This window comes from Aythya fuligula, chromosome 23 (assembly GCF_009819795.1).
Source record: "Aythya fuligula isolate bAytFul2 chromosome 23, bAytFul2.pri, whole genome shotgun sequence".
In the NCBI taxonomy this organism is placed as follows: Eukaryota; Metazoa; Chordata; class Aves; order Anseriformes; family Anatidae; genus Aythya; species Aythya fuligula.
Window position 1 is genome coordinate 855,912 of NC_045581.1, and position 15,173 is coordinate 871,084.

Below are 15,173 nucleotides of genomic sequence, written 5' to 3' on the forward strand. Positions count from 1 at the left end.
GCCTTACCTTCTCCAGCCCACGGCAAAAAGAAACCTCTTGTAACGGTGAGTTCCTTTAATCAGCAACAACGGAATTAAAACAGAAAGAGTCTGAACTATAAAAGGGTGAAGGGAACCAAGCCAGCTCCAGTATGAGAAAACATCAGCAGAGTTGACCCTCGGACTCCTGATCGAAGGGAGGCACTAGCAGGTAAGGGACAACACTCAGGATCAACCAGGATGCTCCAGGAGAAACATCAATGCCATTTATTTATTGTCAAAACGAGACCAAAACCAAGTCAAAATCTGAACTTCAATACTCAAGCTTAATTTGATTACCCTGAAACCAGTTCAGCCAGTGGAGATCGTTTCTTTCCTGACAGCACCCACAGGTCCACAGTGAGTACTCCAGCAGCAACTGCAAGAGCTCAGCTGGAGCCACTGGAGTTGCTCAGTGGATGGTGCATGAGAGCAGCCGGCACTTTCAGTCCTGACACAGACGCCCACACCAAACAACCTCACTTCCACACCCCGGGAGAACCATCACAGTGCAGTGCCACCGGGCTGAATGCCCTGAGGACGGCCAGCAGCCTTCTCAGTACGTACCCAGAGCAGGCTGCCAAAAGCATCGGGGATGACTGACCCATGTCTGGTACACGCAGCAGTCCTCAAGGAAGTCACAGAGCCACGGTCTTAGGATGCAACCAACCTGCAGACAAGTAAGGCTTCAGCACGTGCAAGCACAGCAACGCCAGCCTGAGCAGGACAGAGGTCACCAGTCCCAGATTTACAGCCTGCAGGAAGCTTGCAGCAGCGTGGCTATGCTGCTATTAATATCCAATGAGCTCAAGGACATTCCTTGAGTTAAAATAGGTGGCATGAGAAGCCACCACAGTCAGTCTACTAACTGATTGTGTCTTTTGCCTCTGGGAGTTGATTATCATCTCGTTTCCAAAACCCCATGTTGAGAATCAAAACGCTTCTGTTCTTTTAGAGTCTCTTAGAGTATTCAGGCTATTGAGAACTGTTCCTGGGGTTTCTGCTTGTTCTGATCTTCTCTGAGGCTCTTTTTTTAGCTTTGGCTTCCTGGTTAAATATTAGCAGAACACCTTCAACATCTCAGAGCACAAAGAACAAGGAGACTGCTAGTGGGTGCAGTTTATTCCACCTTTTGTTCTTTATTAAAGCTGCTCAGAAGTCATAAAAATACCAAGATCAAGAGGAGAACTGACAGGCTGCAAAAGGTCTAATCTTTTTAACAAGTTGGGCTGTATATTCAGTATGAAGCTCCCGGATTCAATAAAAATGCACGCTGTGGCAATGTAGCCCTGTTTACCAAAGCCTGATCTGCGCTCAACATTTCCAACTTCTCCGAATAATCGGGAGGAAACAAAGAGAAGAAACTACTCAGTAGGTCATGAGGTAACGTAATGCTCCTGCTCCCATTGTGTCACTGCGAAAAATCCTACCAAGATTCAGGTATCTTTGGATCAGGCCCATTTCTCCTGCATGCACATGGGCTGCTCCGTTCACAACTGTACCACCAACTGCGTGCAGCCTCTACAAGCCTTTGGGAGAAAAATCTGGTTAGATCATGCTGCTTCCTCCAGCACTTGTCTGCAACAGAAACAGCACCTCTATTGGGGACCAAGCTACGGTCACCAACAGCTGGCACCTGTGGGCTGGTGACAGGCAGAAAATAGACTCGGAGCACTAAATCCTCAACGTGAAGCCTCAAAGGGCATCCAAGCTCAGCATCTTCCATGTCCCAGTACAGAGCTTAACTCAAACTCAAACTCTTCTGTGGCTGCTGCTCCAGGAACGCTGGACTCCTGGCCCTGCCGGGGGAAAGTGAGGCAGCTCAGGGTGCACCTGGCCCACCTGCGGGGGAGCAGGAGTGTGCTTGGAGATGAGTGTCCCCACTCACACCAGCCGTGCTTTGCTTTCTTCCCGTCCTGAATCATCACAGAGCACGTGCGCTGGAAGCCCTGGGGTTGAAGCAAATCCAGAATGACGGGCTCCAGGAGCCATCCTGACATGTTTGGCCATGACTGTGCATTCAGGCTGCGCGACTTAATTTTTAACAGGCTTAAATCTGAACTTGAACAGATACCTGAGCAGTAAAAGGCCTCTGTCCTCTTCCGATTCCCTGCTCTGTGCCATCACCAGTTTTTCAGGACCCTGTAAAAAAGCACCAGGAGCAGACCAAGATTGCTTCACTACTCCTGTTCGAAGATCCCACTGCCCTGATCTCACAGTACACACCAGCACCTTTCAGTTCCAGTACCAGCACTGCTGACCGGCTTCAGGACGATGCAGCATCGCTTCCTCAGGCCCTGAAGTCTTCTGGCCCTGGGTGACACAATCCGGAGGGTTTGGGCAGAGCATTTGCACCAAACAGAGGCTACAGGAGGTCTCTTTCATCGTACAGTACCAAAGGTGAGTGAGAGGACACGAGCTCGGTGTGTCCCAGGTCAGACCAGGCTCTGCAGAAGCTGAAGCACTGCAGGGAGCTCAATGGGAAATGGGGCTCTCCTTGCTGCCCTCCTGAAGGCGTAAAACCTACTGAACTGAGCACACTTGTGGCCTGTTTAACTCTGCTTCCAAACCTGTCAGTGACGACGGTTAGGCAAAGACATCAGCAGCTCCTGAGCCAGGCCCTGCATTTAGACCAGCAAATGTAAAAGCCCTCAAATTTGTCTGGCTCCCTCCCCAAAACGTGCAGACCTCCAGCCTACACAAGCACCATGCACAGCCCAACACCACATCCCACCCGCACAAGTAGTGTTACAAAGTCCCTGCAGGAGGGGAGCGACAAGCCCAGCTTCATTTGTCCCAGGAGAGGAAGGTTTCCAGCAGTGATGCTCCCACAGAACCATCCTGTGGTGACACAGAGACTCCTGGAGATTTTAGTGGTCTGGTTTAGGCCAAAAGGCAGGAAGGAAAGGGGAAGGAAACATCCTAAAGAGCATCCAAACTCTGTGGGTTACGAAGAATTTTAGAATAAAATGCACGAGGAAAATTCATGCTGTGACATTGATATTAAGGACAGACTAGGGGGCAGTGCTAACTCAGGTCAGCTCTTGCAAGTCCCAGCACATCACACGGTAAAACCAGGCGTCCGATGCTGTGGCTCCATGCTCCCCCTGAGCCACAAACCTGCAGCTTCGTGCAGCAGGACGAGAGCGCAGCTCACCCTCCTGATGAGCGCCCAGCACGGATTCCAGCACACATGGCCCAGCCCAGCTGGGTTTATGGATAAACCCCATGATTTTGTGCTCCTAACAGGTCAAGGGTGGTGCTTGGCAGTTCCCAACAGTGGTCTCGAAGGCAGCATCTGCAGGTACCCGGCTGTGTGTCCACAAGGCTTGCGGCTGCAGGGGCGAATGCTGAGCTTCTGTGCGCAACCCCTCTGGATGCCGGCACCAGAGTGAGGCCCCAGCCACCCCACCGACTGGAGGCCCCTTGCCCTGCCGTTCTCTGCACCAGCTTCCTGAGCCTGGCTTCACACCAGCCTGAGGTATAAGCTCCAGACCCCAGAGTGACAGCAGTCAGCATCCTTGCATCTCCTCCCAGCAGCAAAGCAGAGGAGCTGACCCGAGCGTCACCCTGCCGGGGGCTCCCGACAGGCACTGCCACCCACCTGCGTGCTCCCTTCCCAAAGGAGGAAGAGAAACCAAGCAACATCAAAAATAAAGAGAAGTCATAAAACAAATATTACCTTTGCCTGTGGGCAGAAAATCTAGCATCTGATGATCACCTTCCTTTGAAGACACCAAGCAGTTAATAAGTAAATCGCATGGCAGCAAGGGTGGCTAGAGAAGGATGTCATGAGCTCCGTGTGTTGTGCCTCCAGCCTCGCACTGCTGCGAGCATGGTGGGATGCAGCACGCGGCAAATCCAGGAGCGTCCGTGAGCTTTGCTTCAAAATACTCCCGTGGCAGCTAGGTAAAACTATTAACTTTTGCTTGGAAGCGCTCGCAAGCCAGACAAACCCATGGGGAGGGAGCCGCGTGCCGACAGTGAGCAGCAGAGACCCAGACAGGGCAGGCGAGCGCCTGCGGCAGGGCCCGGTGCTCTCTCTGCAGCTCCCCGCCGGCTGGCTGAGCCCCGCAGCGGCGCTCCCCGAGCCCGAGGCCCCGCTGCCAGCTGGGCTCCTGCCAAGGCAGCGGCTCCACTCCTCCGAATTCCAGCCCAGGCTGCTCCAGCTCCTGCCCGCCTGGCCTTAACGCTTTCACTGCTGCTGCCTCCGGCGCCCAGCACAGCATCGCCTCTCCTACGGGGATCCGGGAGGGCGCAAGGAGGTGTAAGGGACCCACCTGCACCAAGTGCAGCCCCCACCAGGCAGCTCCAGAGGTGTCTGGCAGCTGAAGGAGACATTACCCACAGGGAGGAGAGGCACACAGACCTTCCGAGTTTCGAATTTGACAGCAATGCTCATGGCTGTGGGCAGGATGCTGCAGGCAGTGGTGCCCTGCATCCTGCTGGGAGGGTTACAGTATTTCCCTGCCCTCCAGCAGGGATGTGCCACTGCATAAAAGGATGAGCAGACTTCAGGGGTGCTGTTACCACAGAGGAGGGGTGTGTGTGCACGGGTGTGTGGGGAAGGTCCCAGTCCAGGTACAGCTCACACCTGGATTTCTCAGGACCTGGCACGTTAGATGCTTTTCAAGAAAACTTTTCAAGTTTTCAAAACTTTCTCAAGACTGTCCCTGCCCTGGCCCCTTCCCGCAGTGGTGCTGCTTGGGCTAATGTGTACAGCTCCCAGTGCTCAGCTACCACCAGGGCTCCTTGGGGTCCTGTGCGTGCCTCATGCTGTCTGAAGTGAATCACAGTTACAATTCCCAACACTGCAGCACGAGAACCACAACAACACATGCATTTCCTTGAAATGTAAAGCTAGCACTAACGAATACAAGAGTTCTGTATGTTTCCTTATGCAACGACCCAAATCTTGCAGAAAATCTCATAGATTCCTGCTCCCACAATCAGCGTGTACAGAAAGCAAATCCCGATCCCATCTGTCCAGTCCCCTCTTCCCAGCCTGCTACCCGGCCTCCTCCTTTGACATGAGGCAGAGGAAGGAGCATCACCTGCTTGGGTGAATAGCTCAGAGGTAGAAGCTTCCTGATAGAGGACCTGGCAAGACCCCTGCTTGGTTTTGCTTTCTTCAGGGGTTTACAACCCTCCATTTCACAAACCACTTCAGAAAGGAGAACGACTCCTCGTGGAACCTCTTCCCATGTGTGCTTCACTGACTACAAAGCACTGAACTTTCCTCTAGTCTGATCAGTTGTGAAAAGCCAATTTTCCCATAGATGAAAGCAGCAGACACCTCTCTGCCAGACCATGCTTTGGCTGATGGGGGATTTCCCCTATACCCACCTCCCTGCTGAGGGCAGGTGCCCTGGAAACGACAGTCATTAGGCAGCCTCTTATCTCATTCTTCTTTCTTCCAGAGATTTTTATCACAGCCTGGTATTTCCCTCTTCAATCTGCTTTGCCCTGATCCTTAGCAGCTGCACCGCGGTTTGTGAGCGTCTCTCCCATTCTCTTTCTCCCCAGACATGACTTAAAGTAACTAAGCAACAACCCTCATTCTTTAGGTTGATCTTGAGTATCGATTTTCTGTCCTGTTTATAATGAAGAGGAACTCTCCAAATCAGCTTTCCAAATCTGCACTCTACTGATGCCACTGACCTGAGAGCAGAATTGTTTCTTTGCCCTGCTGAAGAGCAGCAAAAGCTTGTTACTCGCAGACTCCCCGAGGAGTACGAAGTTCAGAAAATGGAAAGTGCATACCAAAAGTTTTTCCGAAAGTATTATGTGGTGTACACATTTTGCTTCTTCAGTCTCTGCTTCTTCCCAGTTTACATTGCCACCTGACATTCCAGCAGTCCACAGCCTGGCGTCACAGTGTAACTTAAACCTCCAAGCTCATGGCTTGAGAAACATGCTATCTCCTGCCTCTTATCTGCCACAATATTTGTCAAGTCTCTATGTGACTCATATTTGAATTATTCCTTCTCTACTCAACAAACCTTCAGGATCTTCTACTGAAAAATTCTACATCTTGACTTCTACTGAAATGATCTGCATGTAGTGGATTTTGGCCATGCTTTTGTGTGCTGTTAACCTTAAAGCTGGAGAAACAATCATTTTACCTCTGTTTCACCCTGGAACTCTGGTGCCACCATGAAACAGGAAAGTCCAAAGCCTTTGCAATAAGTTTGGGTTAAACGCCCCATGCAACTTTAAGTCAGCTGCTTTATGTACATGCCCCATGACAGATTAATATTTCTCTACAACGAGTGCTTCATTCTTTATGAATGGATGTACAAACAGTTCTTCCATAGACAGCCAAAAAAAACCCAAAAAACTTATAAACCTGTGAGGTGAACTTACAAGTCACCATTATCCCCTGTGCAAGGTGGGTGCAGAAAATGCCATTAACACAGCCTGCCCTGAGAACAGAGGTCAAACCAGCACTGCATCTGACAGCGAGCCCACCCACACCTTACGTTCCTAACAGCCCAGGCTGGGCAGGTAAGGGCGAACGAGCACGTGTGTAACACGAAAATCCACTGAAGGTGCCATGCACCAAGTGTGAGGGGTGATGGGGCAGACTGGGGATTCCTGCCCAAGAGACAACTTTGGGTGCCTGCTTGGCGTGGTGGGGAGGTCCCTTTGGGACGGGCAGGGGGACCTGACTTCCCTGGCTGCTGTCACGGAGGGCCCAAGGTGTACGGGACGAGCTCTGCTGTGCTTTGCCTTGCCCCTCCATCCAAAAAGACCCCACCTCCACCCTTACCCCGCTCCGGCTGCCCTGTGTCAGTACCTCATGGCTGTGGATCACCCACAGCGTGTCTGGCAGAGCCCCGTCCCTGGGCTGTGCTGTACAGAGGCAGCCTGAAGCTGGGCACTGCAGGCACTTGGCTGCCTGGGCATGGCCAAGCGCTCCCAGTGGTCTGCCAGCACGTCCTGACGGCGCTGCTATTGCCAATGCTGCAACTACCAGGCTGGTGAGGTGAGGGCCGTTCCTCCGCACTGCCTGGGCTCCCTTTGCTCCCTCCCTCCGCACACCCATGCCCTCTGGAAAGCTCCCTGGGAGCGGCTGGCCCGGCCCCAGAAGCACCAGAGCCCTCGAAGCCGCCCCACTGAACAAACACTGGTGGGAGTGGGAGGCCTGGAGGAGGAGGGATGTGCCTAGGAGAAAGCCCGCTCTCCTCCACCTCTGCTGGCAACCACCAGAAGAGACAGATTAGAGCTGAATTAAGTTGCCAGCATTAAACAAACATGCCTGTTCTCTTTGAAGTTCTGCTTCCCTTTAACATGAGCTCATTTCTCTTTGTTCAGCCCTAGGAAGCCACGAGCTCCGATGGACTTAACTCTTTGCAGGGCTCCTCAGCTCTGCCAAGCACTGCATCTCGCCCCGCTCACACCCATCGAGACGGCCGGGCCCTTGTGGGAGCAGAGCCCGGTGTAGGCGCAGTCATACCGAGGGTCCTGGCCGTGGCTCTCCCTGCTGGGAAGGGCCCCCCCTCGGTTCAGCAGGAAGCTTTACCGCAACGGTTCCTGGAGCTAAAGGAAACGGGGATACCTCTGCGGTGAAGCCTCCTCCAGGCCTGCCAAGAGCAGCACTCACAGGCCCCGGGGGAGCTGAGCTCAGCCCTCCTGCAAGGCTGGGCGGAGGGGAAAATGAACAAGGGAGGAATTGAGATTGGGAAAAAGGAAGAAAGTTCCCAGAAGTCCCTTCTTTTGGTTTAATCCCACAAAGCGGAAATTGGAAAGTTTGGGACAGGAAAGGATGGGGATAAAGGAAAATCTTGCCACAGAGAGGAAAGTAAAATACCACAAAGCCAATGCCGATCCCGACTTTATGGTGCTTTTGCATGGCTCACACAACCTCTGCCAGTCCCTGCTGCTGCCGCAGCAACTGAAATACCTGTCAAAGACAGCAGAGATCTGCCTGAAAGCAAGTGTTCTGGCTGGAAGCGTGGAGATGTGCCTTCTGCTCACTGTTTTTGTACGTGAGCAGGAACCACAGAGTCCCTGCAGGTTGAGCAAATACACGAGGGAAAACTGTGACAGGCCGGCAAGGGGGAATAAGCGCTTCTTAGAGGGCACCCAGCCACCACCGTGCTGCTCCACGGCTGGGGGGTCCTGGGCACTCTTCCCTGGCACAGAGAGGGGTGAGGCAGAGCTCTCCACCCCTGGCTGCACAAAAGCTCCTACCTGCCACCAACACGTCCCTGCCCCTGGTGTGGTGCCTGAGGAGCACCTCGGGGACACCGGGCAGGAGCCCCCAGCCCCAGGTCAGGAGCGAGGGAGAGGCTGGGAACACCACAGCTGGACACGGGCATCCAAGATAAGCAGCCTTAGCACAATAAGTGCCTCCCAGCCTAACAGAAACCATTCCTGGCTGGGGGGAGCTCACAGCACAGCCCACAGGCCACCATGCGAGGTGAGCCCAGGCCACGTGCCCAGACACTGGCCCTGCAGCACCAACAGGCCTGGCACCACCACAGGGCCGCAGGACAGCACCAGCCTGATGGACTAGCACAAACCCTGGATTTTCAAGAGGAACTGTCTCATCAGAGAAACGCCTTTCCTAAGTAATCCTTCAGCTCGGGCAGGGAGGTTCCTCTCCTGCTTTTAATTTCACTGCCAGGCATGCGCTGGACTTGCCAGCCAGCAAATGCTAGAGGGACCTGCACGGGGACAGTGCCAGCTCCTGTGTTCCCAAATAACTCTCACACTTGCAAGCTAGACACATGGCTGAAACTCTCAACAGCCAGTGTTCAGGCATCAGCAAGGCAGAAAGCTCCCCAGTACCATCCCTAACCAACCATCACAGCTCTCGGAACATGGCAGGTACTGCCTGACCCAGACCCGCTTTTTCCAGCAGAGACTGCAGCAAATGGCACAGCAAGATAGCACTGTCAGAAGTATGAACTGGCATAGTCCGGCTACTTAAAGACAGATAATTCTCTCATTATTTCCTTATTATATCTCCAAATATCCCAGTTCCTGTGGGAAAAGGTCTCTGTGTGTTCTAGGGACACAGGAAAGACTGAGGAAATTCCTGAAGAGGAACAGAACATGATACAGCATTGCCTTCCCTCCAAACAGCCACCATGCTGCCCGTCTTTCCAGATGGCTGCTGCCTAGCACCTTGATGCCAGGCTGCTTGTTACACTGCCAACAGATATGATCATCTGTACCTTCACCACACATGAAATTGCGATAAGAAAGCCTGAGACGGCACCCAGATGTCCTTACTGCTAGCTTCTGCCTGTTTTGCTGCCCTTGGAGAGCTGAGTGGATGAGGAAGACAGCAAAACAACAACATGGACCTTACCTTTTGTTCCAGGAGGCTGCAGATTATCTCCAGTCAGCGAGCACCAGCCTACGGGAAAGATGTCCCGGGAATCATATCGGCACCAGTAATCGAAGGCACCTCTCCAGCCATCAAATGTTATGAGGACCTCAGAACCTCTCACCTCCCCAATGGTGGCCGGGCAGATGAAGTGAGGGTTCTTCCTGTCCACTGCCTCCAGCTTCATACCTGTCTTGAAGAAGTTTTGGGATGGAGATGGTGGTTCCTACAAGGAGAAGTTGAAAATATTCTCAGCGAGTGCCAGTGCCCCCCCAGATCAGGGCTGCCTTCTCCATCAGCACTCACCTCCACAAGCAGATGGAGAAGGGAGCTAGTGGGACAGATCTGAACCCCGATTAGATGTGCATGAGTTGGCCTAGCTACGCAGCCATGTGCCTTTACATTCATAAGACAACAAAGTCTATTACTGACTGCTCTATCATCACCAGGCGGCTGGACCAAATCCAGACAGCGCTACATTAACACTGCACCCTGTGACAACTCTGTCATGCATGACAGAAAACAAAGCTCTGAAGAAAAGAGCCTCTGCAGGATACTCTCACTTTGTATCTCAACCAGAGCAGGAAAAGCTGAGATGTGACAGTCTCTTTCCATCATTCTTTCTCCACCTTCAGCTTTGCTAGATATATGAGAAGCCTGTCAGCCATCCTTATCTGGGGCTTGCTCTGCCTGGTCTTTTACAAAGAGATACAGTAAAACCACCCCAACCACCCCATATGATGGCATACGCCTCCCAGACTGGTCTCCGTCCCTCTCTCTTCATTAAAGGGATGAGAATACAAACTGAGAAATCATACTTGCACTGTTGCTTCACAAGCAACACAAGGTAGCTGCATCCCTTGCAAGCTCTGGTACATTAAAAAGCTTCAGGGAGAGGTGCTGACTTTTATATAGAGAATTGGAGAAGCACCCGCTGCCCAGGTGAAAACAAGCACATCTCTCAAGCCCCAGCGTTGCAGCCCACCTTCCCAGTAGACCACAGTCTGCACCCTGACCCCTGCTCAATGCAGCAGCAGAGGGTATGGATGTGTCCCTAGGGAAGCAACATGTGGCAGCACCGGGCCATGTGTTCAGCTCCTCTGGGACCGATGGACCATGAGAAACTGTCTGTGATTCTGATGCTCTGCAGTAGAGGGGACACACCAGAAAGACGTCTTCACAAACAGTAAGATACCTTGTGAAAAATCCGGACAGGAGCCATCTCTGCTCCATTCAGAGTCTTCAGAAGGAACATGGGCCAAGAGGAGGCATTCAGCCGGAAGCCTGCAGAGAAGGGAGCAGAGATGGACGTAAGGCTGGGAGGTCACTGGATCCAGCCACACATGCCTGTCCTGACGGGAGCTTTGCAGCGGGCACATGTTGTGATCCCACACCACCCTCCTCTGAAAGCAGGAGTCAGGCTTGACCTTTTCCAGATACTCCAAATGCAAAACATTATGTTGCTGAAAAGAAACATCTGGAAATGGATGTTTGACTGCAATTTTCACTTATCATAACAAAAGTCTGTACATTGACCATACAGGCATTGTGCGTAGCACTGGTGCTGGCAGCTTCAGTGATCCTGCTACGGGGGAGACATGAATCAGCAAGTGCTCAGGCTATGAAATGTCTGCCTCAGGAGGGAATCTCAGCTTCTGGGTGGCCCCCTCCACCTTTCAGGAGTGAGCTGCCAGCAAGCTGACCTGAAGAAATAAAGAGGCTGTGACTTGGCTAGGAAACGGACTTAACCATTTAACCAAACAGAAAGGATGGCAACTTTTGGCTCAATACCTTCTGTGAAAGAAGCAACAGGAAGAGGCATATGGGAAGAAAAAAGCAAATTCTCATGCTCTGAGTCAATGGACTGAACACAACTGCACAACAGCTCTGTGTCCACTGTTCAGCTCTGTTCTTTCTACACCCTTTGTTATAAGACCTGCTCTCTAGAAAGGCTTGTGGTATTAATCCCAGAGGTGACAGAGCCCAACACGCTGTCTTCTTTGAAAAAGTGCACACGCAAAAAAAAAGATCAGTGAGAAAGCAGAAGCGAATGATGAAAACCATCGCAGAATCTCACATGCAGGAGCCCTGTGCATGTAGTGTCCCACTGAAGATGACAAGGAGATACCTGAATGTACAGAAAACACAGACCTGGAAAGTATGAGCACAAAGATCATCTCCAGATATCACACAACACAATCTTTGCTAAATGCAAGGCTGTACCTTCCTGCATTGGCAGTTTCTGCTGTTCAGCTGAACATGGCATTGCACTTTCTGTATTTGTGGTATTTTGAAGGTAACGCTGGGACTGGACCTACAGGGAAAGCATCCCACAATGATAAATGTGGCAAAGTTTTGCAAGAGCTCAAACACCAGAACACAACCAGCTCAGTAAAAACCACTCTGGTTGAGAGAGCTAAGCTCTGGGGGGGGGCAAAAATGACCTTTGGGTAATGGAGTTACTACTACCTTTGGGGTAGTATGAATTATCCATGTACAGGAGAGCAGCAGCTTATGTATGCACACAGAAAACACCACAAGGAACATATAAGTTCCTCACCTTGTTTTCTCGGATCTTGTACTCCGCAGGCAAAAAGGACAACTGCATTGCTAGCTACTTGTTACTGGTGTTCATGCTGGGCACAAGAGAAGTACTCTCATCTGGACCAGGGTTAAGCAGGTGACACAAAACAGAGCTGGACACAGACTTCTTCCACTGAGTACTAACCTAACCTGCTCCTCTGGCACGGACAGAAATCAGTTTTGTTCTGCGACTCAATTATGTTTATTGCCATCTGCTGGCAAAACTCAAAAAAGGCACAGGAGGAATCCACCCCTCTCAGGGAGGACAGGCACCTGTGTTTGCTGGGCAGACCGCACCAGAGGTGTGAATGGCACCCTGGGACCAGGGTTTCAACGAGACATCTGAAAAAGGACAGCAGCATGCATTAAGGTGACATGAAAAACTGCAGCTTTAATGTTAATAGCTGCAGCAGGTTCTGTCTGTAGTAAATATGAAGGGAAAGAGTGTAGTGCAACTTGCATACACATGGCATTGTCTGGAGTGACAAGGCAAAATGTGCACTTACTGGTGTTTTTTCCTTCAGAAAGGTCAGTCCCAAGTGTCCCATTGCAATTTATACTCTACTTCCACCAAAGCTCACAAATGATGCTCCAGAAAAAAATAAAAATACTTCTAACTCAAGGTATTCTATTGAAGGCTTCTTCCATCACTATAGATCGGCTTGATATTATCTGGGGGTGTGCTAATTCAGAAAGTGTTTTATGAAGACGCTTCAATAATAATTGGCAGCAGAATGCAAAAGCAGGTTAATCCTGTTGTTTAATTAAGAAAGAACCAGCAAATCAACTCGTTATTCAGCATTGTCAAAAAAAAAAGATGCGTGTTTAACTGGAGATGACACTGGCAGAACTATTCGACTATTCAGGTTATTTATAAAGCTGTAGCTGAGTAAAATTAAATAAACAAACAGATGAAATATTGCAACTGTCCCTTCATTCTACACAGGACTTAAATCACTGGCAGCCTTTTCAGACATCATCATGTTTTCCCATCTGATGGTTTCCAGCTAACCTGCTATTGCTTCTAAGGCACCTGGGCACAAATACACTTAGACAGCAAGAATGAAAATTTAAATGCTTTTGAAATCACAGTGTCAGGACTAGCAGTGATACAGTAGATGCCTCAGCCCTAATTGCTCTCTTGGTTATTCTCTACATCAAGATTTAGAGTTCCCCAGCAAAGCATCTCTACCAGGATGTCAGTACAGTGCTCTGCTCTAAGGGGAGGTGCTAGGGACGTGCTGCTGGACGGCAGCTGTTTTCTGTTAAACACAGCTTTGACATGACAGCAATTGCAAGCAGGATCAGAAGACTGCAGCAACAGGCAACAGCCTGTAATCAGGCCTTGGCTAGAGCTATGTGCCAGCACTGCCCCTCTGATTGTGGGGTGTCTCCCAGAAAAAAACAACAGCCTGGATACATCATGTTCGTGTGCTGGCTCAGGAAAGGTCATCAATAGCTCTGCCTTCACTGCTCCTGCACACACCCCTGGGTGATCAGAACTTCTGGAGGCCTCTCCTTTGCTTCTGTGTCCTCTGGGAACCTTAAGCGTCTCTCAGACTCTTTCACACAAATGGCTGGAAAATGTGTTTTTCCTTTGAGGTGCAACAGGGAGAGTTTCAGAAGGCAAGAGAGCATGGTCAGCATGTGCCAAGCCCATGCTTAAGCTGCAAGCTGCTCACTTGCAAGCGAGCTATCAGCTCATCTAAGTGCCAAAAACACTTTAATATACACTCCAACGCATCTCCCCATCCATGACACAATGTGCACGTGGAAATACAAACCTGGTGTGGAATACATCTGATTAACAGCCCAAGCTAACTGGGCTAGTCTACATCACTGTGGTAGGCATGGGCAGTCTGCGGATCTCTGTCCCAAGCACAGAAATGTTAAAAAAACAAAAAGGAAAAGGTTTTTCCCCACAGATGATGTAGGTGCTTGCTGGACAGTTGAACTTCAGCTCACCCAGTGGAGGCTGCAGCATCCCTCCATTCTTCTCACAGTTTCCTATGGGCTGGATTTCGGCAGAGTCCACCAGCCGCCAGAAGTCATTCTTGTTATCACTGCCATCGAGACGCAGGCGGAGGCGAGCGCCTGTCAGACCCACCACCGTGGCAATGCAAGTGGAGGTGGTGTTCCTGGGGTCCTGGGCTTCTAGTTTCATACTGATCTTGAATTCATTTGCAGGTGGCGTGTATGACTGCAAAGAGAAGAACGGGGACCCAGTTAGAGCCAGGATTTCCAATACAGGTACCACCTCAGTCCAAAAGCTGAAGCCCGAAGATGATGAAATTTGTTTCTACCAAAGACTGACAGCAGATATTCCTCTGTGCTGCTGCCCCTCTGCTGGGACTGATGTGCGCCATGCCAGTTCACAGAATCACACAATCACAGGATCACAGAATTTCTAGGTTGGAAGAGACCTCAAGATCATCGAGTCCAACCTCTGACCTAAGTTCTCTCCTGTATCCCCTGTATTCAACACAACCACCTCTGTACTCAAAGCACCCAATGCCCAGGGGGCTGCTATTCCATTCCTACAGAACTGGTGAATTCTGTGGGAAGTCTTGCTGGACGGGATCCAACAGAACCTGTATCACATCCTACTCAAAACATTTTCTCCAAGGGCCTGTGCTCAGCAGAGAAAAAATTGTTCTTGTGTCTCCATCCATTCACATCTGAGACTTAAATCTTCTGTGCTATGTTAACATTTGCAGTGCCTAAACATATCTTTTTCATCTCTGCTTCAGCACACTATGATTTTTATTAAGGCTCTGTTTTATCCTTAACATCTTCCTTGCCAAAAAAGGGGCCACCCCAGGCACAAAACTCCTGGGCTGCAAATGACCCATCTTCCTTGGATCTCTTGTTTTCATTCATCCTCTTACCTGCTTGAAGCAATGGGCAGGAGCTGGGATGGCACATGTCTCTTTCAGGTATTTCTCCCAGGTGAAGTGACCTAAGGAAAAAAAAAAAAAAAAGAAGGGGGGGCATTCAAATAGGATCTGATGAACAAAAAGCTCAGAAAAGAGATGGCTGGAGTCCTAGAGCCAGCAGTTCTCCACTTCTCACAGAGGAGGTGCTCACAGGCAACATGTTTTCACCATGATCCTCTGATGTTTGTGACCACAGAAGATTTACAACTGCAGCTGACAGGCAGAACAAAGCATGGCACTGCCTCCGGCACCGTGCTGCCTCTGTGCTGCTGATGGAGGGTCTCAGAAAGCAAGGA

At 50.7% G+C, this 15,173-nt stretch overlaps 1 protein-coding gene across 9 annotated transcripts in view; it reads right to left on the minus strand.

Moving 5' to 3' along the window:
• Positions 1–15,173, minus strand: part of SCMH1 (Scm polycomb group protein homolog 1) — a 69,180-nt gene that overhangs the window by 27,696 nt on the left and 26,311 nt on the right. For all 9 annotated transcript variants that reach the window (XM_032202325.1, XM_032202328.1, XM_032202327.1 and 6 more), the window contains 4 exons: positions 14,830–14,900; positions 13,907–14,141; positions 10,554–10,642; positions 9,341–9,584 (listed from right to left, as the gene is read on the minus strand). In XM_032202325.1, coding sequence (XP_032058216.1) covers positions 9,341–9,584; positions 10,554–10,642; positions 13,907–14,141; positions 14,830–14,900 — 639 coding nt within the window. The remainder of the gene's footprint in view (positions 1–9,340; positions 9,585–10,553; positions 10,643–13,906; positions 14,142–14,829; positions 14,901–15,173) is intronic.